The following is a 25,662-nucleotide window of genomic DNA, read 5'->3' on the forward strand; positions in this document are numbered from 1 at the left end:
ATCATGCCATTGCACTCCAGCCTGGGTGACAGAGCAAGACTCTGTCTCAAAAGAAAAAAAAAAAGTATATAATTCAGGCCGGGCATGGTGGCTCACGCCTGTAATCCCAACACTTTGGGAGGCCGAGGCGGGTGGAGAGCCTGAGCTCAGGAGTTTGAAACCAGACTGGGTAACACGGTGAAACCCCGTCTCTACTAAAATACAAAAAATTAGCCAGGCATGGTGGCATGTGCCTATAATCTCAGCTACTCGGAAGGCTGACGCATGAGAATCACTTGAACCCGGGAGGCGGAGGTTGCAGTGAGCCGAGATCGCGCCACTGCACTCCAACCTAGGTGACAGAATGAGACTCTGTCTCGAAAAAAAAAAAGGTGTGTAATTCGGTGATTTTTAGTATATTCACAAGTTGTGTAGCCATTACTACTATCTAATTTCAGAACATTTTCATCACCCCAAAAAGACTTCTATTAGCCCATTAACAGTCTAAGAGTTATTTTGCCAAAAATATGCTCTTCTAATTAATGGTATCCCAAATTATATCATGTTAACATATTTTACCCAAAGCAGAAATAGTTTTACTGGAGAATGAGAAGAAGGACAGTAACAAAGTATACTGACTTACCTTCTGCTAAGACAAAGCATGCCTCTGTGTATAAACCACTATGGAACTGGTACACAACAGTTGAGGAAAATAATTCTATTCTTGAGGCAGTAATAAAGTCAACATACATTTTGAGTCCAACAAGGCTTCTAAATAATAAATTCAAAGACTTCCCATTTGAAACTGTGAATAGACCACAGCTTAGAAAAGAGCTTTAAAAATGTAGGTTTAAATGTCCTTATGTTTAATTCTTGGTAATACTGACAGGGTGGATCATTCTTACCATGATATAAACTTCATCAGTGATTCGTCTAGATTCTCCAAATAAGAGAAAATTAAAGTTGTTCTGTCTCTGTTTATGATTATATCTCTACATTCCTACACCAGCAACACAGAGAAGTTACATTGAGAACCCAAATAGGTAAATTTTAAAAGGATATATAATCAATTTCCCCAATTCATGTAATGCAGATTTTAAGAAATACAGACAAGCAAAGGATATAGCTTTACTAAGGTCTAATTGTACTGTTCCAGTAGGATCTTCCAGAAAAAATTTTCCCTAAAAAAAATGAAAAGAAATAAATCCACATTTATGTAACAATGAAAACCATGACAAAAAAATTAAACTACAAGTTTGACAACAGAATACAGTAGGGAGAAAAGTGGATTTTAAAAATCAGCTATTATTTCTAGTCTAGGCTCTTCCATTTACTAGTCTGATAACCCCAGACTAATCACTTAACTGAGATTCTGACTCCTCACAGGTACAATGGAGAATGACTCCTACAGATAAGAAATGGCAAGAGGGACACTCAATGTCTGCCATAAGGAGGGTCTCCCCAGGTACCTTCTAAGACAGCCAACAGCATCTCCAAGGGAGCAGGACATACTCTGCAGCTTGCTTGTTCAGAAACCCAGTACTCTCCGTTTATCCAAAGGTCACTAGGGGCCTAATTTCAGGCTATGCAAACTGGGTTCCTGGACAAGACACTCTGTCCTGATGTCTTCTCAGGAAACCAAACACAGAAGAAAAAGACACTTGGTGACCGAGAAAAGGTTTTTGTTTTTTCTGGTTTTTTTTTTTTTTTTGACTATTACAAAACAAAAAGTCTAATATGAAAATATACATGACCTAATTTTTATATCATTGTAAAACAGGCCCTATGGAGAGAGGAAATGGGTTTCTCTGCTGAACAGCCATTATTATTTTATCTATTTATTTATTTATTTATTTATTTATTTATTTATTTATTTATTTTTTGAGACAAAGTTTTGCTCTTGTTGCCCAGGCTACAGTGCAATGGCACCATCTCGGTTCACCTCCCGGGTTCAAGCAATTCTCCTGCCTCAGCCTCCCGAGTAGCTGGGATTACAGGCATGCGCCACCACGCCCGGCTAATTTTGTAATTTTAGTAGAGACAGGATTTCTCCATGTTGGTCAGGCTGGTCTCGAACTCCCAGCCTCAGGTGATCCGCCCACCTTGGCCTCCCAAAATGGCTGGGATTACAGGAGTGAGCCACCGTGCCCAGCCAACAGCCATTATTTATCCTTGTTCCAAGGCTTCTAACATGATGATACAATTTCCTCGTATTACCACTATTCCAATATTGTTCTGTTGGTGAGGCAAGTTTTCAATAAAAAATACATTCCTGTGCCTGCTACAAAAATGTTCTATGTAACCGACATTTCATCAATCCAAGGCCAAAAATAAAAGTTTGATGCTTATTAAGTTACCTCTTTTAACTGCGTTATCATTCCAAGAACAATCACATCTCCAATTTTGGTTGTACTACCCAATAAGGTTTCTATTGTTTTAAGCTAAAATAAAACAAAATAAATTTTAAAGACTGTAAATATATTCTTTCAAGAAACAAAACTTTTTATAAATAAGTAAATTTGGGGTACACATTTCAGCATTTATAGCTACTTTACAGTAGAAAATCAAATAAAATGAAAATAAAGTTGTAAAATTAAATTTAAGATGTTTAATTTTGTCCTACAAAAAGGCTGTAAGATCAAGTGTATGATGCCTAAAGAAACACCACATCAACTCAGGCTCTTACCAATGACTGAATCCACACCATAACATTCTGAATAATGGTAAGTACATTTATTTTTTAAATATAGAAAAGAATATCAATTTTATTTTATTTGAACAGTACCTTTTGAAAATTAGCAAGCTATTTAAAAATATATATTCCAATTTTACTTAGTATTTTAAAAGGCTCTCATTATTATTTACATTCTCAATCTGATCTTTTTTTCTAATCAGAAAGTTTAAGGTAGTAAAAATTGGGACACTATTGTAAAAAATCCTTTCTGGCCAGGTGCGGTGGCTCACACCTGCAATCCCAGCACTTTGGGAGGCCGAGGTGGGCGGATCACGAGGTCAGCAGATCAAGACCATCCTGGCTAACACGGTGAAACCCCGTCTCTACTAAAAATACGAAAAATTAGCCGGGCACAGTGGTGGGCGCCTGTAGTCCAAGCTACTCAGGAGGCTGAGGCAGGAGAATGGCATGAACCCAGGAGGCGGAGCTTGCAGTGAGCCAAGATCATGCCACTGCATTCCAGCCTGGGCAACAGAGCAAGACTCCATCTCAAAAAAAAATAAAAATAAAAAATAAAAAAATTCTTTCCATCTTTTTCTATATGTAATCCTAAATATATGTAAATACATACATATATAATTTATAACACACACCTATACAGTTTATTTACAAAGATGAAATCATAGTATATGTACTATTCTGCAACTATTTGAAGTTAATACTATCTGAGACATCTTTCCATTTTTCTACATATAGATTTCCTTCTGTTTAAAGAATAGAGATATCTATATTATACATATGACCATTTATTTCACCAAACTCCTATTAAAGGACATTTAAGTTGTTCCCAGTTTTCCACTAATAAAAACAATGATTAATATTTCTGTGCACTTTCTTGGCCCACTACACAGAAACATTTTTTTTTTTTTTTTTTTTTGAGATGGGGTCTCACATTGCCCAGGCTGGAGTGCAGTGGCGCTCTCGTACCTCACTGCAGCCTTAAACTGGGCTCAAGTGATCCTTCCACCTAGCCCCGAGTCACCAGGATTACAGGCACTAGCCACTGCATCCAGCTACACATAATAACTGTTGAATAAAGTTCTACACATTCTAGAAACATAATTGCTAGATAAAAAGATATGTAAGTTTTCATACTTATAGAAATTACCAAGTGGAGCTTCTTTTATCTTTAAATTTTATCTTTATGTTTTCTTATAACAAATAATTCATGTTTACTATAGAAAAAAATTTAAAATATAGACAAGAAATAAAAACTTATATAATCCCATCATTCCATAATAATCACATTAACATTTAATACTGGAGTTACTCTTTAAAAATATGAACCTAGGCCGGGCAACAGTGGCTCACACCTGTAATCCCAGCACTTTGGGAGACCGAGGAGGGTGGATCACGAGGTCAGGAGATCGAGACCATCCTGGCTAACACAGTGACACCCCATCTCTACTAAAAATACAAAAAATTAGCCGGGCGTGGTGGCGGGCGCCTGTAGTCCCAGCTACTCAGGAGGCTGAGGCAGGAGAATGGCGTGAACCCTGGAGGCAGAGCTTGCAGTGAGCAGATATCGTGCCACTGCACTCCAGCCTGGGTGACAGAGTGAGACTGTCTCAAAAAAAAAAAAAATGAACCTAGGGCGGGGCGTGGTGGCTCACGCCTGTAATCCCAGCACTTTGGGAGGCTGAGGCGGGCGGATCACTTGCAGTCAGAAGTTCAAGACCAGCCTGTCCAACATGGCAAAACCTCATCTCTACTAAAAATACAAAACAGTTAGTTGGGCATGGTGGTGTGCATGTACAGTCCCAGCTACTCAAGAGGCTGAGGCAGAATTGCTTGAACCTGGGAAGCGGAGGTTGCAGTGAGCCAAGATCGCACTATTGCACTACAGCCTGGGTGACAGAGCAAGACTCTGTCGGAAAGAAAGGAAAGGAAAGGGAAGGGGGAAGGGGGAAGGGAAGGGAAAAGAACCTAGCTAAGTGTAGTGGTGCACACCTATTGTCCCAGCTACTCAGAAGGCTGGGCAGGAGGATCACTTGAGGCCAGGAGTTCAAGACCAGCCTGGGCAACATCACGAGACCCCATGTCTCTATCAAAAGAAAAAAAAAAGAACCTAAAACAACACAGGAGAAGTAAAAATAACAGTATTTTTTAGCACATCATTTTTGTAATCTGTAAAGGGATATTATCATACAGATAGATAAATGTAATTTAAGTAGGGAATGTGCCATCACAGATACAGAATTAGACAGTTTGAAAAGAATAGTTAAGCATTAAAATTACTTTGTCAAAGAGGAGAAAAGGGAAAAGGCTCCTGCGCTGTGGGCATCACAGTTGCCAGAGAAAACCTAATATAGAAAACATATAGATGATCTTTGGTAGGGAAATATAAGTAATGTCAATTTCTAAAACCTAATTTATACTCCAATAAAAGTTTTGTTTGTTTGAGATGGGTCCTTACACTGTCACCCAGGCTGGAGTACAGTGGCATGATCTCAGCTCACTGCAGCCTCAACCTCCCAAGCTCAAGTAATCCTCCCACCTCAGCCTCTCAAGTAGCTGGGACCACAGGTGCACGACACCACACCTGGCTAATGTTTTTTATTGTTTGTAAAGATGAGGTCTTGCTATGTTGCCCAGGTTGTGGGAGCCATTTGTGTTCTCTCATTCATTCTATAAATGTTGTTTCCTTAGTACCCTAAGTAAAGTTTTCACTTCAACCAATATAACACATTCTAGTTCAATAACTGTGTGTCGTGGTCACTGAGGGATGAGTTGGGCAAGGAACCAGCATTTGAGTTCCTTAGTGTTACGGTCACTAAGGGATGAGTGAGGGCAAGAAAAGAAATGTTGAAAAATTCTCAGAAAGCCAGTGTAGTATCCAAATGGGCTAGGAATCCATCTTGGAGTCCAGAGTGTATCTGGGGCTAGCATCGTATCAGGGCCTTCTCAAAGGAAGCAGTAGCTTGTTAGAGATTTGTGGGACACAGGACTCTAGGAATGGACTGTATCAAATGTGGGCATGCAGCCAGTACAGTTAGCTAAACAGTTACCAGTAGTTTATTTTCATTTAAAATTCAGTGAATTAGAATTAAGCAATAAATATTAAACTTATACACTTATACCCCCTACATAACTAGGATAATGTTCTAACCTGGAATTTGCTTCCGCTTTCATCAGGGTGAGAACCTATCACCGGAGGAGTAAATAATTCATGCCTGTGGGTCCTCTATAAAAAAGAAAGATTCACATGAATTCCTGAAACAGACATTTAAACATAAGATTCATTAAAATAGTGCCCTGATGAAACATCGTCCTTAAACTAATGTCACTATTACCTATTCTCAACAAATTTGAAAACCCACATAATTTAACATACAAATATCTAGTAAGTTTTAAAATTAAAAAAAAAAAAAGTAAAAATTTTTAAAGGTCTATTGTATGTATGGCAGCAGCACATTGTGGGCTGAGGATATGAAGAACAACCAAATGTCACCCTGACAGCACTGGGGCGAGTGAAAGAGAAGTGCCACCACACAACAAAGTACTGTGAGGGCTGACTGTACCCCAGGCCAAAGGGGCCACTGAACCACAGCCCAGATGATAAATAAGATTTGGGTAGTAAGAAACAAAAGGAGGCTGAGATAAGACATTTCAGGGCCAGGCGCACTGGCTCACGCCTGTAATCCCAGTACTTTGGGAGGCCGAGGAGGGCAGATCACCTGAGGTCAGGAGTTCAAGACCAGCTTGGCCAACATAGTGAAACCCTGTCTCTACCAAAAATACAAAAATTAGCTGGGTGTGGTGGAGGGCACCTGTAATCCCAGCTACTCAGGAGGCTGAGGCAGCAGAATTGCTTGAAACTAGGAGGCAGAGGTTGTAGTGGGCCAAGATCGTGCCACTGCACTCCAGCCCAGGGAACAAGAGCGAAACTCTGTCTCAAAAAAAAAAAAAAAAAAAGACATTTCAGGCAGAGAAATTATAAGAGTTAGAGTATTTAGGAAGCTATGCAAAGTTTAATACAGTTGAATTATGGCGTGCACAAGGTAGAACATGAGACAAGGCCAGAGATTAGTAAGATCCATGTGGGGATACTTCCCTCCCAAACTCTCAGTCCATATAGTTTAGGTAGGATTGATACCCCTTCCTCCTTCTATAGATAGGAATTCAAGGCCTAGAAAATGAAAGTACTCCATCCTTTGGCCAGTGATTGGTTCAAGGATGAGCAAGTGCTTCAAGGTAGGCTCAAAAGAGACAGATTCAAGACTTTTGCTAGAACTATTAGAAAAGAGGAACTCTCTTTCCAAGAGTTGCTAAGGCTACTAGTGGAGATCTTTGTCACTTTATAGGGAGAACCTATTTGAAAGTAAAATCAATTTTTTTAAAAGAGCTGGGACATGGAAAGAGACAGATGCCTGCTGATATTGTGTGAGCACCTGAATCCAGCCAGGCTTGAAACTAGTGAACTTCCAGACTTCACAATACAAGCTAAGCCAATATATTCCTTTTTCAGCTTTAATCAATTTGAGTTTCTGTAACCTCCAACTCAAAAAGCCCTAACAATACGAACTTTGTCTGCCCAGCCAACAAGTTTATCCTATAGACAATGAGAAACAAAGATTTTGAAGTAGGATAATGATAACATCAGATTCATTTTCTGGAAGATAATTGCAATGAAAATATGGATGGACTGAACTTCAACCTGTTTATTTCACAGATGAATAAATGAGGCTCAGAAGGGATAAGTGGCACACCCACAGTAATCGAGTAGACTTCAAAACATACTTAAGAAAAAAGAAATGTGGTGTTTACTGAGCACCTTCTCTGTATAAAGGACAGTGCCAAATGTGGCACAGGAGATAAACAAGGAATCCACAGTCTGATCACAGGGATAAGCACCTCAAATGCAAGGCAGGGCCAAGTCCAGTCAGTGACATAAAACACGTACTACTCGGCTGGGCGCGGTGGCTCACGCTTGTGATCCTAACACTTTGGGAGGCCGAGGCGGGTGGATCACAAGGTCAGGAGATGGAGACCATCCTGGCTAACACAGTGAAACCCGTCTCTACTAAAAATACAAAAAATTAGCCGGGCGTTTTGGCACATGCCTGTAGTCCCAGCTACTCAGGAGGCTGAGGCAGGAGAATCGCTTGGAGGCAGGAGAATCGCTTGAACCCAGGAGGTGGAGGTTGCAGTGAGCCGAGATTGCACCGCTGCACTCCAGCCTGGGCAACAGAGTAAGACTCTGCCTCAAAAAAAAAAAAAAAAAAAAAAAAAAAAAAAAGATGTACTACTGGGTTCGAGCAGAAAGAGATTCAGCTGGGCATGGTGGCTCATGCCTGTAATCCCAGCACTTTGGCAGGCTGAGGTGGGCAGATCACTTGAGGTCAGGAGTTCGAGACCAGCCTGGCCAACATGGTGAAACCCCGTCTCTACTAAAATAAAAAAGTTAACTGGGTGTAGTGGTATGTGCCTATAATCTCAGCTACTTGGGAGTCTGAAGAAGAATCACTTGAATCCAGGAGGCAGAGGTTACAGTGAGCCAAGTTTGCACCACTGCACTCTAGCCTAGGCGACAGAGACTCCATCTCAAAAATAAAAAAGAAAAAGATTGCATCCAACTGAAGATCAAGAAGGGCTCCAGAAAGGAGGAATCTGAGAAAAGCCTTCCAAAATAGGACGGTTTCAACAGTGGAGATAAGAGGGAAGAGCAGTCAACAGGATAAACAAAGTCACAGAAGTAGTGAAACAGAAACAATAATTCCATATTTCAGTTTTGGCTCCAGCCCAGAGTATGATTAGAGGAAAAGCAGAGATTAGGCCAATTATGTGTGAGAGAAAATCTGACATATTAAGGATAATCTGCATTTAATTCAATAGGCAGTGAATTTCCTTGAAAGACTTCTGTGCAAAACCCAAGAGGTGGTCAGAGCTACACTTGGGACAGATTAACCTGGCAACACTATGTCAGCAATGGAAGCAGCAGAGGATGCTGGTTCCTCAAGATCATTCTCTTCAACCTTTATTTAACCTACTGCTGACCATCTGCTCCTCCTTGAAGCCTTCTTGTTCTTCTGCCATATAACACCATCCTCGCCTGGCCCCCAAGTTCTATCCTCTTCCCCTCTTTTTTTTTTTTTTTTTTTGAGACGGAGTTTCGCTCTTGTTGCCCAGGCTGGAGTGCAATGGCACCATCTCGGCTCACCACAACATCCACCTCCCGGGTTCAAGTGATTCTCCTGCCTCAGCCTCCCGAGTAGCTGGGATTACAAGCATGCGCCACCATGCCCAGCTAATTTTGTATTTTTAGTAGAGACAGGGTTTCTCCATGTTGGTCAGGCTGGTCTCGAAATCCCGACCTCAGGTGATCCACCCGCCTTGGCCTCCCAAAGTGCTGGGATTACAGGCGTGAACCACTGCGCCTAGCCTCCCTCGTCTTTTTATCACTTTTCTTTCTCCGAGGGTCTCATCCTTGCAGTTCCATTTTTTACTCTATGCAGATGCTCCCAAATCTCTCTCTTGCTACCAACTCTCTTTCCTTAGCTCCAGATGTACACTTCACTTGATACTCTCCTGGCAATCTTAACTCAAATGCTTAAAACAGAACCTGCCATCACCTTCTACAAACATTCTCTTTTTCCTGTTTAACATATTATTCTATATTCTGCTCTCTCAGACTCTAGGCCTTACTCATCTCTGATTCTTCACCCCCTCCCTTCTCCTTCACATCCAGACGGTCACCATGTGTTATAGTTTCTGCTGCTTGAGTGTGATGCCCTCATTCTACCACCCCTTGCCACTTCCTTCATCCAGGCTATAATTTATGCCAAGACTAATACCACAGACTCCTAGAAGACTTCTCTCACACTCTAAGTCATCCCCATATCTGCTGGTGGAGGAAGCACTCAAAAAACCTGGCTGTGACTGAGTTTCTCTGGTATTCCAAAACACCTCACATGAGGACAACAGTCCCAACTCCCAAAGGTGGCATCCAAAGTGCTCCTACAATGTGGCTCCCACTTGCCTTTCCAAACTGATCCCACGCTACTCCTGATTTTCTCATCATTTCCTGCACAGAGTCCATTTTTTGCTGTACCTTTATTCACAATCACCACCACCTTTTCCCCACTTCCACAAGATTAAAGCAATCTAGGTCCATGCCAAATGCCATCATTTCCTTGAAGCTGTCCCTGATTTTTCTATTGAATACATTGTTTGTATCTCTTTTATAGCACATATAAAATTCTACTTTATGTATTTGCACAAATCTCTATGGCTTCATAGACTGTAAGCTACTTGAAGGTAGTAAAGTATAGTAGGCAATGGTTGGGCTTTAGAGTCAGGCTGGATTAAAATCCTGTCTTACTATATGCGATCTATGGGCAAATTACTAAACTTCTTTAAGCCTCAGTTTCCTCATCTGTAAAATGGGGATAATAATAGCATTTACACATTATTAGTATTATGAGGATTAAACGAGGTAAATAATGTATGTTAAGTGCTAACTGGCAACTGGCATATCATGTATTAAATGGTAACTACTATTTTTACCATCATCATTGTTGTTAAGGGGAAAATAGCTTTTTCATCTCTGTATCTTCTACATGGTCTCAATCACAGAAATCTTAATAACAGTTTATTGAATGACCAACTTTGGACCACAAAATTCCATTCTTTCAATATTCCTGAGATTTCCCTAAACTGAAACAGTCTCCTTTTCTCTCAGTTTACCTAGTATCCTCCCCTCCGCCCCCTACCAAACTTACCTGGTGCAAAATGGTATATCGCTCACGAAACATCTCTGCCTTATCTCTTGCTGTTCCAAATAAATTTGGTGCAGGGTGGTTGGTCATTAACAGACTAGAAAAAAAGAATGCCTATTTTTGAGTATCATAATACACAAAGGTGAGCCAAAAGTGAAGCAAGAGTCTATACCTTCTGAAAAAAAAAAAGTACATTTGAAATTAATTTAAAATCAGTGAATGACATACTTACGGAAGAAATTTTTTTCTTTCTGAATTGTACACAAAGCGTGGAATATCAAATGCTCCTATGATATTGAAAACGTGCTCTCTGAAAAACATCCCACAAAACACAGACCTGATTTACTAAAACATAAGTACTCTAGGTGAACATGATAACTTGCATTGTAAGTCTTTGTAATAACACACTTTTCACATTTTCTCAGGCCAGGCATACAATTTCTTTCTCTTTTTCTTTTTTTTTTTTTTTAAGACAGAGTTTCGCTTGTCGCCCAGGCTAGAGTGCAATGGCAGGATATCGGCTCACTGCAACCTCCGCCTCCTGGGTTCAAGCGATTCTCCTGCCTCAGCCTCCCAAGTAGCTGGGATTACAGGCATGCACCACCATGTCCAGTTAATTTTGTATTTTTAGTAGAGACGGGGTTTCTCCATATTGGTCAGGCTGATCTCAAACTCCCAACCTCAGGAAATCCACTCACCTCGGCCTCCCAAAGTGCTGGTATTATAGATGTGAGCCACCATGCCCAGCCCATAATTTCTTATAGTGTCAAAAATACTATGGGGGTAAAATGTTTAGCTTGTGCATTTTCATCTCAAGGGACAAGAATGCATTGCCAAAACTCACAAGAAAAAAAAATTAAGTTAACTTCCAGTTAAGAATTTCATCTGTTGAAAAAGAACAATTATATAAACAATAGTCACATCTTAAAGAAATCTCTCCCTATATGTACTACTCTTATGAGCTACAGTATTTTTTTTTTTTTTTTTGAGACAGAGTTTCGCTCTTGTTGCCCAGGCTGGAGTGCAATGGCTCGGTCTTGGCTCACCACAACCTCCGCCGCCAGGGTTCAAGAGATTCTCCTGCCTCAGCCTCCCGAGTAGGTGGGATTACAGGGATACACCACCACGCCCGGCTAATTTTGTATTTTTAACAAAGACGGGATTTCTTTATGTTGGTCAGGCTGGTCACTGACTCCCAACCTCAGGTGATCTACCCGCCTCAGCCTCCCAAAGCGCAGGGATTACAGGCATGAGCCACCGCGCCCGGCCATGAGCTACAGTATTATTAAAGGATATGATTAAGTTCCAACAAATTTTATTTTTTTGTTTTTGTTTTTGTCTTGTTTTTTGAGACAGTCTCACTCTGATGCCCAGGCTGGGGTGTGATCTTGGCTCACTGCAACCTCTTCCTCCCAGCCTCAAGCAATTCTCCTGCCTCTCAAGTAGCTGGGATTACAGGCATGTGCCACCACACCCAGCTAATTTTTGTATTTTTAGTAGAGACAGGGTTTTCATTTTGGCCAGGCTGGTCTCAAACTCCTGACCTCAAGTGATCCGCCTGCCTCAGCCTCCCAAACTGCTGGGATTATAGGCATGAACCACCATGCCCAACCCCAACAATTTTAAAAATCTAAAATGTTTTTTGTTTGTTGTTTGTTTGTCTGAGATGGAGTCTAGTTCTGTTGCCCAGGCTGGAGTGTAGTGGCATGATCTTGGCTCACTGCAACCTCTGCCTCCTGGGTTCAAGTGATTCTCCTGCCTCAGCCTCCCAAGTAGCTAGGATTACAGGCACCCTCCAGCACGCCCAGCTAATTTTTGTATTTTTAGTAGAGACGGGTTTTCACTGTGTTGGCCAGGCTGGTCTCAAACTCCTGACCTCATGATCTGCCTGCCTTGGCCTCCCAAAGTGCTAGGATTACAGGCGTGAGCCACCGCGCCCTGCCAAATCTAAAATGTTATGCAAAAGTGTCCCAGGAAAAGTTATACAATGGAAAAAGAACTCCCCCTACCCAATTCTGGCCATACCTTTCAGACTTATACTATATATATATAGTGTTAGAGATGGAAGACCAAAAAAAAATATTTAATTTCAGATACTTTTAATAATATAACCATGTTTAAAAGAAGTTAAAAATTTCCACAGCACTATTGTGGTGGAATATCCCAACCCAAAAATCTTTCCTAAAATTACATGTTTATCTCCCAAATTGAAAATGATCAAAAAAGATTCATGCTACCCTAGAGGTAACAAGTATAGAGTAGCTGAGAATCACTTAACTTGAGGAAAACCTAGACTCCAGACACTGCTCCACTATTTTCTAGTGGATCAGTCTGAGTAAGTTATTGAACTTCTCATGCCATCTCTTCATCTATGCGAACAAGAGCCTCTATTGTGGTATGATATAATGACTCTCTGACAATTGAAGGTACAAAAATCCTTTAACCGTTCAGTCCCCACTGGACCTCCATGTAGGCTGGCTATAACATATAAACAGCCTGACAGAAATAGCCGAGCCAGGTCAGTGAGGAGTGCAGGCTGGCCGACCCAGGCACTGCGCACTGAGGCCAGGGATGGGCCTGAGCCTCGCACCTCCTCTGAAACTACCCTGTGCCCTGCCTTTGAAGCCTGACAGGTGTGGGAGCAGGAGCTGCCCAAAGGTGGGCTGGGGTTGCAGGAAGCAGCCTGGTCATCGCTATGTGCCCTGAGGCTTTACGGCACCTGACCCCACCCTTGTTGGAACTGGCGTCACCAGGACCTGTTTACTCTAGATGAGAATCATGATCCCTGGGCGCTTAGTGCATTGCCTGGAAGAGCCCACTCACCCTGGACAAGCCCTTTGGGAGCCTCAGACAGTCCTTGAGGAGGATGACTGAGACATCATAGGCCACGCACTGTGTGCCTGCTCTTAGGGAAATATCATCGACCCAGCGACCCAGCAGTTCACCATCTCCTACTAAGCCCTAGAGCTCTTCCCTGAGCAGTCACTGTGTCACCGATGAACAGACTGATGTCTGGTCCCTGGGCTGTGTGATATATGCCACAATGTTTGGGGAAGGCCCTTACGAAATGGTGTTCAAGAAACGTGACAGTGTGGCCCTTGCTGTGCAGAACCAACTCAGCATCCCACAAAGCCCCATGCATTCTTCAGGAGTGTGGCAGCTCCTGGACTCAATGATGACTGTGGACCTGCAGCAGCACCCTCACAATGCTTACCTCCTCAGTTAGCTGGAGGTACTGCAGCCCCCAGCTTCTGGCCAGCACACTGCCCAAATCTGAACAAAGCAGTGGCCATGTTGAGAAGGTGGCCCCTTGTGCCTTAGAAAGAGGCTCCCATCCCTCACTGGAATCTCTACCCATTTTTTCTTTCTTTCTTTCTTTTTTTTATTTTGAGAGACAAGTCTCACTCTGTCGTCCAGGCTGGAGCAGAGTGGCACAATCTTGGCTCACTGCAACCTCTGCCTCCCGGGTTCAAGCGATTCTCCTGCCTCAGCTTCCCAAATAGCTGGGATTAAAGGTTGCACCACCATGCCCAGCTAATTTTTGTATTTTTTAGTAGAGACCGGGTTTCACTGTATGTTGGCCAGGCTGGTCTCGAACTCCTGACCTCAGGTGATCTGCCCACCTCGGCATCCCAAAATGCTGGGATTACAGGTATGAGCCACTGCGCCCAGCCTGCTTTTCTGCTTTCTTACCCTCAACAGCAACACCTGGACAAGGGGCTTTACTGAGTGGGGGTGGAATAGGAGTTGGGAAAAGGAAAACTGATGGGATATGATACATGGCTCTGTGCAGGACTGTTGAGCTCATATTACGTTCTGCCTCCAAATCTGGGCGCAAGAGAATGTATAAACAGAAGAATAAAGTGAATGCAGATTGGTGTGGGGGAAAATAAGTAAATAAATAACAGGTAACTTTAGGGTAAACAACAAGTAAAGTCCATTTTAGAATAATAATCAAACTTTAGTACAATCATTTTGAATTTCTATTGATGGCTTTAGGAACATTCATTACACTGTAGTATTTATTTTATTTTATTTATTTTTTTTGAGACAGAGTCTCACTCTGTCGCCCAGACTAGAGTGCAGTGGTGTGATCTCAGCTCACTGCAACCTCCACCTCGCAGGCTCAAGCAATTCTCCTGTCTCAGCCTCCCAAGTAGCTGGGATTACAGGTGCACCCCACTACCACCCGGCTAATTTTTGTATTTTTAGTAGAGATGGGGTTTCACCACGTTGGCCAGGCTGGTCTTGAACTCCTGACCTCAAGTGATCCACCCACCTTGGCCTCCCAAAGTGCTGGGATTACAGGAATAAGCCACTGTATCTGGTCACACTATAGTATTTTAAATGAGTTTCCAAGGGTAAAATTAAAAGTCTTCAATTTCTCTATTTTGTTTTTAGCAGTTATAAGTTCTGACAGGGAGAAGATTATAACTTCTGACTAAAGATAATGACTCCTTTCAATCATCTCCATTGCCCCAAATAGGAAAGAAGTGGCAAGGTTAAAAATGTCTCTCAGCCCATTTTCCCCAGTGTTTTCCTTCCAGTTCAATGCCATGAATTTGTATAGAAGTATCATATCAAGAGGAAAGAGGGATATTCAGAGAAATAAAACCCAGAAGAATTACTGCCATATAAATTCTTAAACCTAAAAACATGACATAGTGGAGTCACAAAACTGAGGTCCTACCCTCATTTGCCATTCACCATGTGACCAAGTAAAGTTGCTGAACTTCTCTAGACATGGTACTTTCCTAAAAGCAAAGTAAATTATACTTCTGAATATTCATTTCAATTCAACTCATTTGTAGCATACAGAATAAAAAGTCAGATTGACCGGTTGGGTAGGCAGCAAAAGTTAGTAATGAATGGTACAAGCAACACTGTAACCTCAAATCCTAGGAAAAACCAGTAAAGATGAGTCATTTAATAATGAGGTTTGCAAAGAAAGCCATTATTTAAAAAGACATACAGAAATAACAATAGTAACCACTGTGGAAATGTTGATCACTAATAATTTTCCAAGACAATAATTAAAAATAAGTGCTCAATAACACCTCCAAGGAGGAAAAAAGTTAACTGTATCCACATACATAGTTTCATCAACAGACTGACTGCATTCCTGGACTGCTGCTTCCACCACAGATCGTTCAATCATGTTTGATGACACTGAAAAGAGAATTTCAAAGTCAAAATTTAAAAACAAAAAAAATTAGTTCTTTCCACAGACAGCTCTTTTCCCAAAAATAATTTGCAAATATTAATACTGAGATTCTCATTATATAGTTTTTGGAGAAAAAAAGTGTTATTAGGTCAGAACAATAACAAAAGCCTTATCTCAAATACCTTAATTTTCCATACTCAAAGTTACAATACCTTAATATACAGTCAAATGCCTTAATTTTCTAAACCCTGGTTAGTTATAAGAACATTTCTGAGCCACGGTCGGTGGCTCACACCTATAATCCTAATACTTTGGGAGGCCGAGGCAGGAGGATGGCTTGAGCCCAGGAGTTTGAGACCAGCCCAGACAACGTGGTGAAACCCCATCTCTACAAAAAATACAAAACTTAGCTGGGTGTGGTGGCACATGCCTGTAGTCCCAGGTACTCAGGAGGCCAAGATCACCTGAGCCCAGGGAGGTGGAGGCTGCAGTGAGCTGTGATCATGCCACTGGCACTCCAGCCTGGGCCACAGAGTGAGATACTATCTCAAAAAAAAAAAAAAAAAAAAATTCCCTAAGCTCCCAGTTTTAATAAGGTTACATTAGTATAACATTATCATCATAACTGCTCAATTTCAATGAGCATGATAGTAACAATAGCAGCTACCACTTATTAAGCATTGAGTAAATGTGTGGCACCATGCTCAGTACTTTATTTACAAGTATTATTCCATTGTGTAGATGTCCTGTAAGACTGATGTTAATATGCCCATATCTTATAGATAGGGAAAATACAACTTTAAGAGGTTGAAAATTTTGCCCAAAAACTAGAAGAGATAGAAAGCAACAAAAACCCAGGACTGATTCCAGAGTGGGCTCTTTTAATCACTTTGATATGTTGTCAAGCAAAATACCACGTGCCATCTTAAATCAATGTACACAGGGACAAGTATCATTTTCTTTTTTTTTTCTTTTTTGAGACGGAGTCTCGCTCTGTCAGCTAATTTTTTGTATTTTTAGTAGAGACGGGGTTTCACCACGTTAGCCAGGATGGTCTCGATCTCCTGACCTCGTGATCCGCTCGCCTCGGCCTCCCAAAATGCTGGGATTACAGGCGTGAGACAAGTACCATTTTCTAAATTTTCAACTGTAAAGGAATTTTTTAAGCAAAGGTATATGTAAAATTCTGCCTTTAGGAATGACAATGAGATATAATAACCATTTATCCTGTATCACAGAGTATGTTTCTTCCTATATAATTGAAGTGACTAGCATCTATATAACATTAAGAGTGAACTCGGCACTTCTCAGCCTTTTGGCTAAGATCAAGTGGAGAGTGAGCCATACCCACTTCTATCCTCAGGGTGCTATAAATATCAGACTTTTTTTCCGAGGGGAAGAGCATTTCTTCTTTCCAGGCCCATGCTTGTGGTATTAAGTATTTAACAAAAAGGTCCCTGAATCCCTATGGCAGTGTGGCAGTGGCAAGAGGAAACATGCTGATACAGTTTTACTGACAGGTTGAATAGAGAGGTGTCTCAGAAAACTCCCCCAAGTATACGGCTGAAATGGACTGCAAATCATAAAACGGTGGAACAGCGGTTTAGTTCATGTATTGGTGGCCCCATTCTAGCTTCTTTGGGAATGTTTCAGCAGATGTGAATTTCCAAAAAAGAACATGAAGAAGGAGAGGAGGGGCCGGGCGCGGTGGCTCACGCCCGTAATCCCAGCACTTTGGGAGGCCAAGGTGGGTGGATTACCTGAGGTCAGGAGTTCAACACCAGCCTGACCAATATGGTGAAACCCTGTCTCTACCAAAAATACAAAATTAGCTGGGTGGCGCGCACCTGTAGTCCCAGCTACTCAGGAGGCTGGGACAGAAGAATTGCTTGAACCTGGGAGGCAGAAGTTGTAGTGAACCGAGATGGCACTGCTACACTCCAGCCTAGGTGACAGAGTGAGACTCTGTCCCCCTCTCACCAAAAAACAAAAAAGGGGGGGCGGGGGAGAGGAGGGAAGCAGTGTGTAGAAAGGAAATGCCTTGAAGGAGTCCCAAACCTCTACCTTCCTGGGTCACCTTATGTTTCATAACTTTGGTATACTCAAGAAAAAAATGACCATCTTTTATAGAATGTGCTTTTCTTGAAATCCACTTATTCTTTTTTTTTTTTTTTTTGAGACGGAATCTCACTCTGTCACCCAGTCTGGAGTGCGGTGGCATAATCTCAGCTCACTGCAACCTCTGCCTCCCGGGTTCAAGCGATTCTCCTGCCTCAGCCTCCCAAGGAGCTGGGATTACAGGCGCCTGCCACCATGCCTGGCTAATTTTTGTATTTTTAGTAGAGACAGTGTTTGCCATTGGCCAGGCTGACCTTGAACTCCTGAACTCAGGCGTTCCCACCAGCCTTGGCCTCCCAAACTGCTGGGATTACAGGTGTTAGCCACCATGCCTGGCCCCACTTATTCTTATCACAAGCATTATATAACTTTGTATAAATGTCTATTTTCACCGGGCACAGTGGCTCACGCCGGTAATCCCAGCACTTTGGGAAGCCGAGGTGGGTGATCACCTGAAGTCGTGAGTTCAAGACCAGCCTGGCCAACGTGGTGAGACTCGTCTCTACTAAAAATACAAAAATTAGCCAGGCGTGGTGGCGCATGCCTGTAATCCCAGCTACTCGGGAGGCTGAGGTAGGAGAATCGTTTGCACCCAGGAGGCGGAGGTTGCAGTGAGCCGAAATCATGCCACTGCACTCCAGCCTGGGTGACAGTGCAAGACTCCTTCTTGGAAAAAAAAAGTCTATTTTCTATAGTCTGCTTTCAGTAAAATGCTTTCCAACTCTGTTTAGTATATTCATTATTAGTGCATTAGTAGAATTGCTTTTTATTGAAAAGTTACTGTCTCTGCCCTTTAACTTAGACTTACAAAATTAAGTTAAAATGACTAGCCATTCTATTAAAAAAAAAAATCCCTGAAGAAATCAAGAAGAGATGGCAGCTCTGCTTACTTTACTCTTCTTTTTTTCCTCCCAAACATCTAGGAGTACCTGACTTAAATAAGACATGGTAATAGCCACTAGGAGAGACAAAGTGACCGTAAAGGACCAGATCAAAATCAGAAGCCAAGTGCAGGAAACACAGTGGTGACACCTCCACCGGGGGAGAGGAACTATAAAAGGGCCCTTGGGGATCATCCTGAGGTTCCAGCTAAACTGAAGGTTTGGATGTCATCAACAGTTAAAATAAAAAAGAAGGCCGGGCACGGTGGCTCACGCTTGTAATCCCAGCACTTTGGGAGGCTGAGGCGGGCGGATCACGAGGTCAGGAAATCGAGACCACAGTGAAACCCCGTCTCTACTAAAAATACAAAAAAAATTAGCCGGGCGTGGTGGCGGGCGCCTGTAGTCCCAGCTACTCGGAGAGGCTGAGGCAGGAGAATGGCGTGAACCCGGGAGGCGGAGCTTGCAGTGAGCCGAGATTGCGCCACTGCACTCCAGCCTGGGCGACAGAGCGAGACTCGGTCTCAAAAAAAAAAATAAAAAGAAAAAAGAAAAAAGAAGGCCGGGCGTGGTGGCTCCCGCCTGTAATCCTAGCACTTTGGGAGGCCGAGGCGGGTGGACTGCGTGAGCCCAGGAGTTCGAGACCAGGCTGAGCAACACAGTGAAACCCCATCTCTACTAAAATACAAAAAATTAGCCTGACATGGAGGTGTGTGCCTGTAATCCCACCTACTCAGGAGGCTGAGACAGGAAAATTGCTTGAACCAGGGAGGTGGGGGTTGCAGTGAGCCAAGATAGTGCCATTGCACTCCAGCCTGGGCAACAGAGCGAGACTCCATCCCAAAAAAGAAAGAAAAAAAATTAAACTAAAGGTATTACCCCTTGGGAAGAAATGCTACCATGCATACATCTTATAACACTGGGACATTTTAATACTGAAGCCTCAACTTCAATTTAAATCTATATATCTAACTGAAGATGCAGAACTATATTAACAATTTAGGAGTTATCAGAAAATATTACTTACAGGGTTGCTTCTCAACTGCATCAATTATCTTTTCCAGTTTATCTTCAAGCTCTAATTCACTGATAGACTGAAGAGCTTCTGTGAGGTACTTAATAGCTTCACTAAGAAAAGGAAAGAAAAAATGAGGCAGGTAATTAGTAATTAAAGGCTAAAAGTTTTCTGCGAAAAAGCAGCAAACACTCATCAATCTGGCATTGAAAGGAAGAACCACTAACTTCTCTCTTCAAGTAGCACTCATCTTTCCTGTGCTTTCTGAACAAAATCATCCTCCTATGCCTTGCTAACATAAAGCCTCAAATCACATCCTCCCTCTAAGAAGCCTTCCTAGACCAGCTCTACCTGCTGCAATCTCCCCTTTCTTCTGAAATTGTTAAAAATCCCATTTACATATACCTTAGATCTGATATATCACATTAGCCTTGTATTACGTACTACCCTACATTTAAGGCAAGAGTCCATCTGTCTCAATGTCAAGCACCATATCCTGAACATAACAGATGCTCATATATTTAATTTGATAATGCACTTGTTCAAAGTAAATTCCAATAATCACTGTTTTCAATTGTAAAATAAGAAAAAAAATAGGCTTGGCCGTGCGCGGTGGCTCACGCCTGTAACCCCAGCATTTTGGGAGGCCGAGGCAGGCGGATCACGAGGTCAGGAGATCGAGACCATCCTGGCTAACACATGATGAAACCCTGTCTCTACTAAAAACACAAAAAAATTAGCCAGGCATGGTGGCGGGTGCCTGTAGTCCCACATACTTGGGAGACTGTGGCAGGAGAATGGCGTGAACCCAGGAGGCAGAGCTTGCAGTAAGCCGAGATCGCGCCACTGCACTCCAGCCTGGGCGACAGAGCGAGACTCTGTCTCAAAAAAAAAAAAAAAGGCTTTAAAAAACTATGACATTCGAATATAATCATAGAAGCAACACTCATTAAAATCACATGAATTTGTGTTATACGAAAGGAGAGGTTGGCACTCCACTTGACAAAGATGGAAGAGGCCCTCGGGCCTGACAATACTGCATATGGTAAGGCATTGCCACCTGCTTCATGGAGTCTGACCATCATTTAAAAAAAAAAAAAAAAAATCATGGCTGGGCATGCAGTGGCTCACGCCTGTAATCCCAGCACTTTAGGAGGCCAAGACGGGCAGATCACAAGGTCAGGAAATCGAGACCATCCTGGCTACCACGCTGAAACACCATCTCTACTAAAAATACAAAAATAAAATTAGCCGGGCATGGTGGCGGGCGCCAGTAGTCCCAGCTACTCGGGAGGCTGAGGAGGGAGAACGGCGTGAACCTGAGAGGTGGAGCTTGCAGTGAGCAGAGATCGCGCCACTACGCTCCAGCCTGGGCGACAGAGAAACTCCGTCTCAAAAAAAATAAATAAATAAAATAAAATCACATTAATTCCTTACTTAAATCCCAATAATGATCAGAATGAACATTATTAACTAGTTACATGCCATTACATGCCATTCTGTATTTGCAGCACACAACTTTACACCTCACATCAATATTATTGCTGATTACAATATGAAACAATTAGCTAATTACATGCCATTCTGTATTTGTAGCACACAACTTAACATTTCACATATTATTGTTATAGTCATAACACTAATTGTTCTATATATTGGGTTGCTTATTAGTTGTTTTGTGTGTAGGTGTTGCATCTCTCCAATTTATTATAGATAACTGAGAACTGAGTTATTATAGATAACTTTAAAACTGTAACTTAGAACTCTGTGCCATCCTTCCACAGAGTTCTAAATACACTTGAAGGTGGTCCATAAATATTTGACCACTGAGTCCCCAAAATCATATACATTTTGGGTGCATCTTGGGACAGTTCTTAGCATAGACCAAAGCCTGCAAAGCCATACAGGATCTTGCCCCTGCCAAATCCCATTAAGCTCATACCATGTCCCTGGCCTTCCTGGCACTCTCCTGCTTCAGGGTCTTTATATGGCCATTTCCTCCCACTCTTCTCTCCACCTAGTCGGGTCCTGTTCTTTCCTTTTCTTTCTTTCCTTCTTTTTTGAGACGGAGTCTCGCTCTCTTGCCCAGGCTGAAGTGCAGTGGCGCAATCTCGGCTCACTGCAACCTCCACCTCCTGAGTTCAAGCGATTCTCCTGCCTCAGCCTCCTGAGTAGCTGTGATTACAGGTGCGTGTCACCACACCTTGCTGTTTTTGGTTTTTTTTTGTATTTTTAGTAGAGACAGGGTTTCACCATGTTGGTCAGGCCGGTCTACGAATTCCTGACCTCGTGATCCGCCCACCTCAGCCTCCCAAAGTGCTGGGATTACAGGTGTGAGCCACTGCGCCCAGCCAAGTCCTGCTCATTCTTTAACAGTCAGCCCAAACCACTTCTGCAGTGAAGTTCTTCCTTGACTCTAGGGCACTTTATACACCTTATCATACACTCTCATAGCACTTCTTTCCTGGAATCCCCTTCACAATTGAGATTAAATAGCTGTAAAATAATCATTTAATATCCATGGTAGACAGACTTCTAAGATGGCACCTAATAATCCATTACTCCTGGTAGTTACACCTATGTAATCCCCTGCCCTTAAGTGTGGGCTGGACCTAGTAACTTGTTTCTAAAAATAGAATATAGCAAAAGAGATAGAATAACTTACTGTACTATAATTTTGAAAGTAAAATTTAAAAGTAAAAAGAAAAAATTTAAAAATAACAAGATGTCACTTCCTTCATTAGGTTACTTCAGAGTTACTAGCAGACTCTCTCTCTCTCGATGAAGCCATGCTGGGGGCACACATGGCAAGGGACTGAGGGTAGCCTCCAGCCAACAGCCTGCCAGGCAATCAGGAACTGAATCCTGCCAACAACTGAATGAGCTTGAAGCGAATGCTGCCTGGGCAACATTTGAGATGATCCCTCTTGACTGCAACCTTGTGAAAAGACCCTGAAATTGAGCACCCAACTAAGCCACACCTGAATTTCTAACCCACAGAAAATGTGAAATAATGTGTACTGTTTTAGCCTCTAAGTTGTAGGGTAATTTGTCACATAGCAATAGAATACACTATCTGCCCCCTACAAAGCTCTTGCTCTCTCTTGCACCCCCTTACCCCAGCACAGTGCTTTGCAGCTAACAGATTTAAGTATACTTATGACTGAAATAATTAATGAACAAAAGCTTAATATTAGGTCAAATTATCAGCGAAAAGAAAGTTAATTCATCAGTTGCTCATGCTTTCAAAATGTCAAGGACCAATTGAACAAAATTCATTATTTTCCCCCCAAGGCATATCCACTACTAACCCAAAGTACAGTTAAAAGTCTCATAAAACTCACAAAAAACAACCAAAAATCTACACACACAAAAGCAATAAAAACTGATACAGAGAGGTATATCCAGTCCAGCAGGTATTTCAATATGTATAAAATATTGTGTTCTAGGCCAGGCGCAGTAGTTCACGCCTGTAATTCCAGCATTCTGGGAGGCCATAGCGGGAGGACTACTTGAGCCCAGGAGTTCAAGACCAGGCTGGGCAACATAGCCAGACCCCATCTCTACAAAAAATACAACAAAAAATTAGCCAGGTATGGTGGCCCACGCCTGTAGTCCCAGCTGCTTGAGCCCAGGAGGTTGAGGCTGCAGTAAGTCAAGTTCGCATCACTGCCCTCCAGCTTGGGCGAGAGTGAGACTATGTCTCAAAAAAAAAAAAAAATACACACACACACACACACACACACACACACACACATAGAACTCTAAAACACGGAGCACATTTAATGAGAGAAATCTTGGAAAGGTTCATATGTTCTATAGGTCCTCAAAAACACGGATATGCCCAGGAAACCTGACTTTCACATAAATTGGCAACTGCAGACGTGCAAGTAGGCTTTCTCGGGTCTCTGATCTTACGTCTCAGCAACCCTCCCGCGACCCTGAGAGCTGTCCAGGTCACAATGCTAATAACTGGCTTCCATAGACAGGTTGCAGCTTCTCGGGCTCAGTTTGACATGTGCAGAAGAGCCTCGGCCCGCCTAGAAGAAATATTAAACTCCTCGCATGAGTCGGGGAAACCAAAGAAGGCACGGCAGCCTCAAGATCCACCTCGCTTCTTAGAACTTTTTTTTTTTTTAATGGAGTCTCTCTCTGTCGCCAGGATGGAGTGCAGTGCCACGAAATCGGCTCACCGCAACCTCCTCCTCCTGGGTTCAAGCGATTCTCCTGCCTCAGCCTCCCGAGTAACTGGGACTACGAGCGCGCGCCACCACGCCTAGCTAATTTTTGTATTTTTAGTAGAGACGGGTCTTCACCATGTTGGCCAGGATGGTCTCGATCTGCTGACCTCGTGATCCGCCCGCCTCGACCTCCCAAAGTGCTGGGATTACAGGCGTGAGCCACCGCGCCCGGCTGCTTCTTAGAACTCTGTCATTTAAGGTCAAGCCCCATCTCTGCGCGCGGGGAGCCGCCGCGGTGCGTCCCTCTGCCGCACGAGGCAGCCAGGCCCCAGCTCTTCCCTTTCGCCCCTCAAGCTGCCCGAGCCCACTCACCCACGGAGTAGCAAGCCCCGCAACTTGAAGGCGGAGAGCGCCCGGCTCCGCAGCCGCTCCGGCGCCATATTCGCGATTTGGCGCCACCGCCGCAGCTCCGCCTCTTCCCAGGCGCGCCCCGGCCCAGCTCCGCCCCCGGCCCTGGCAAGGGTCGCGTTCGACCCTGTTAAGATCCCTGCTTGCTGCCCGCCGCCTGCGCCTCAGCAACTCAGACCTAGCAGTTCGCATCCCCGGACTGAGTAGGCTGAAAGGGGAGACCACCTCGCGCTCCTTTGCTGCGGGGAAACTGGGGGCCAGAGCGTCTTCCCTGGTGTCGGGCTGCGTTGAGCCAGCCACAGCGCTCTCACCGCTGCCCTAGACATTGCACGACTGCGGCCGAGCTTCCCGGACACAGGATCCCCCTTCTTTCGAGGCCATGAGAGCTGTTGGGTTCCCTACTTCGCACAAGCCCTGGAAATACTGTGCCGCGACATTTACCGGAAGCTGTTATAAATCTCCATCGCTCCCACCTACCCCGATTTTTATTTAACTTGAGGGCTTCGTTTGCGCCATGCACTATCATAAGCACTTTAAATGTGTGAATTGATGTGTTGCTCATGACAGCCCAATGAGCTGTCTACTGTCTTTTCCACAACAGCCTCATTTTACAGATGAGAAAACTGACACACAAAAATGGTAAAGGACTTGCTCAAGATTAAACGACGAGTTAAGTGGTGGAGTCAGGATTTGAACTCAGTTATTCTGATTTCAAGTAGACTGTCAATCTGCCACACTTCAAAACGCTTGCTCCAATGAGTTGACTAAACCATGGAGTACTTGTAAGTAAACACGCGGCTTATAAAACAGGAGGATGATTTCACAGTACCAATATAAAGTGACCTCCAACGTATACGGGTTTTTTTCTTTTTTAAAAAAGAGCAAAGTTTAATGAAGGAAGGGAAACAAAAATACATGTATTTGTTTTTGCATTTTAAAAAACCTCTGGGCCTGGGCGCGGTGGCTCACATCTGTAATCCCAGAACGTTGGGAGGCCGACGCTGGCAGATCACTTGAGGCCAAGAGTTTGAGAACAGCCGGGCCAACATGGTGAAACCCCATCTCTACCAAAAAAAAAAATACGGAAATTAGCCAGGCGTGGTGGCACGCGCCTGTAATCCCAGCTCCTGGGGAGGCTGAGGCAGGAGAATCTCTTGAGCCTCAGAGGCCGAGGGTGCAGTAAGCCAAGATCTTGCCACCATTCCAGCCTGGGCAACAAAGCAAGGCTCTGTCTCAAAAACAAAAAAAGCTGGGCGCGGTGGTTCACACCTGTAATCCCAGCATTTTGGGAGGCTGAGGTGGGCGGATCATCTGAGGTCGGGAATTTGAGACCAGCCTGACCAACATGGAGAAACCCCGTCTCTACAAAAATACAAAAAAATTAGCCGGCACATGCCTGTAATCCCAACTACTCGGGAGGCTGAGGCAGGAGAATTGTTTGAACCCGGGAGGCGGAGGTTGCGG

General features: G+C 43.2%; 1 protein-coding gene and 1 non-coding gene across 5 annotated transcripts in view; one reads left to right on the top strand and one right to left on the bottom strand.

Annotated features, from left to right (window-relative positions):
- POLE2 (DNA polymerase epsilon 2, accessory subunit) overlaps positions 1 to 24,408 on the bottom strand; it is a 44,025-nt gene extending 19,617 nt beyond the window's left edge. The window contains exons 1-9 of one of the 4 annotated variants that reach the window (XM_030810119.1): positions 24,163 to 24,408; positions 19,622 to 19,722; positions 15,525 to 15,600; positions 10,664 to 10,741; positions 10,435 to 10,528; positions 5,823 to 5,897; positions 2,337 to 2,420; positions 1,104 to 1,160; positions 623 to 671 (exon numbers count right to left, since the gene is read on the bottom strand). In XM_030810119.1, the coding sequence (XP_030665979.1) occupies positions 623 to 671; positions 1,104 to 1,160; positions 2,337 to 2,420; positions 5,823 to 5,897; positions 10,435 to 10,528; positions 10,664 to 10,741; positions 15,525 to 15,600; positions 19,622 to 19,722; positions 24,163 to 24,230 (682 nt within the window). In that variant the 5' untranslated portion in view covers positions 24,231 to 24,408. Of the gene's footprint in view, positions 1 to 622; positions 672 to 1,103; positions 1,161 to 2,336; positions 2,421 to 5,822; positions 5,898 to 10,434; positions 10,529 to 10,663; positions 10,742 to 15,520; positions 15,601 to 19,621; positions 19,723 to 24,162 lie in introns of all 4 variants that reach the window. The other 3 variants (XM_030810122.1, XM_003267650.4, XM_003267651.4) reach the window with 3 other exon arrangements.
- LOC115836070 lies at positions 20,577 to 20,699 on the top strand. Its single transcript, XR_004031077.1, has one exon. It is a non-coding gene; the product is annotated as a U6atac minor spliceosomal RNA (small nuclear RNA).
- Positions 24,409 to 25,662: the final 1,254 nt, after the last annotated feature.

The sequence above is a fragment of the Nomascus leucogenys genome, chromosome 1a, assembly GCF_006542625.1.
Source record: "Nomascus leucogenys isolate Asia chromosome 1a, Asia_NLE_v1, whole genome shotgun sequence".
Classification (NCBI taxonomy): domain Eukaryota; kingdom Metazoa; phylum Chordata; class Mammalia; order Primates; family Hylobatidae; genus Nomascus; species Nomascus leucogenys.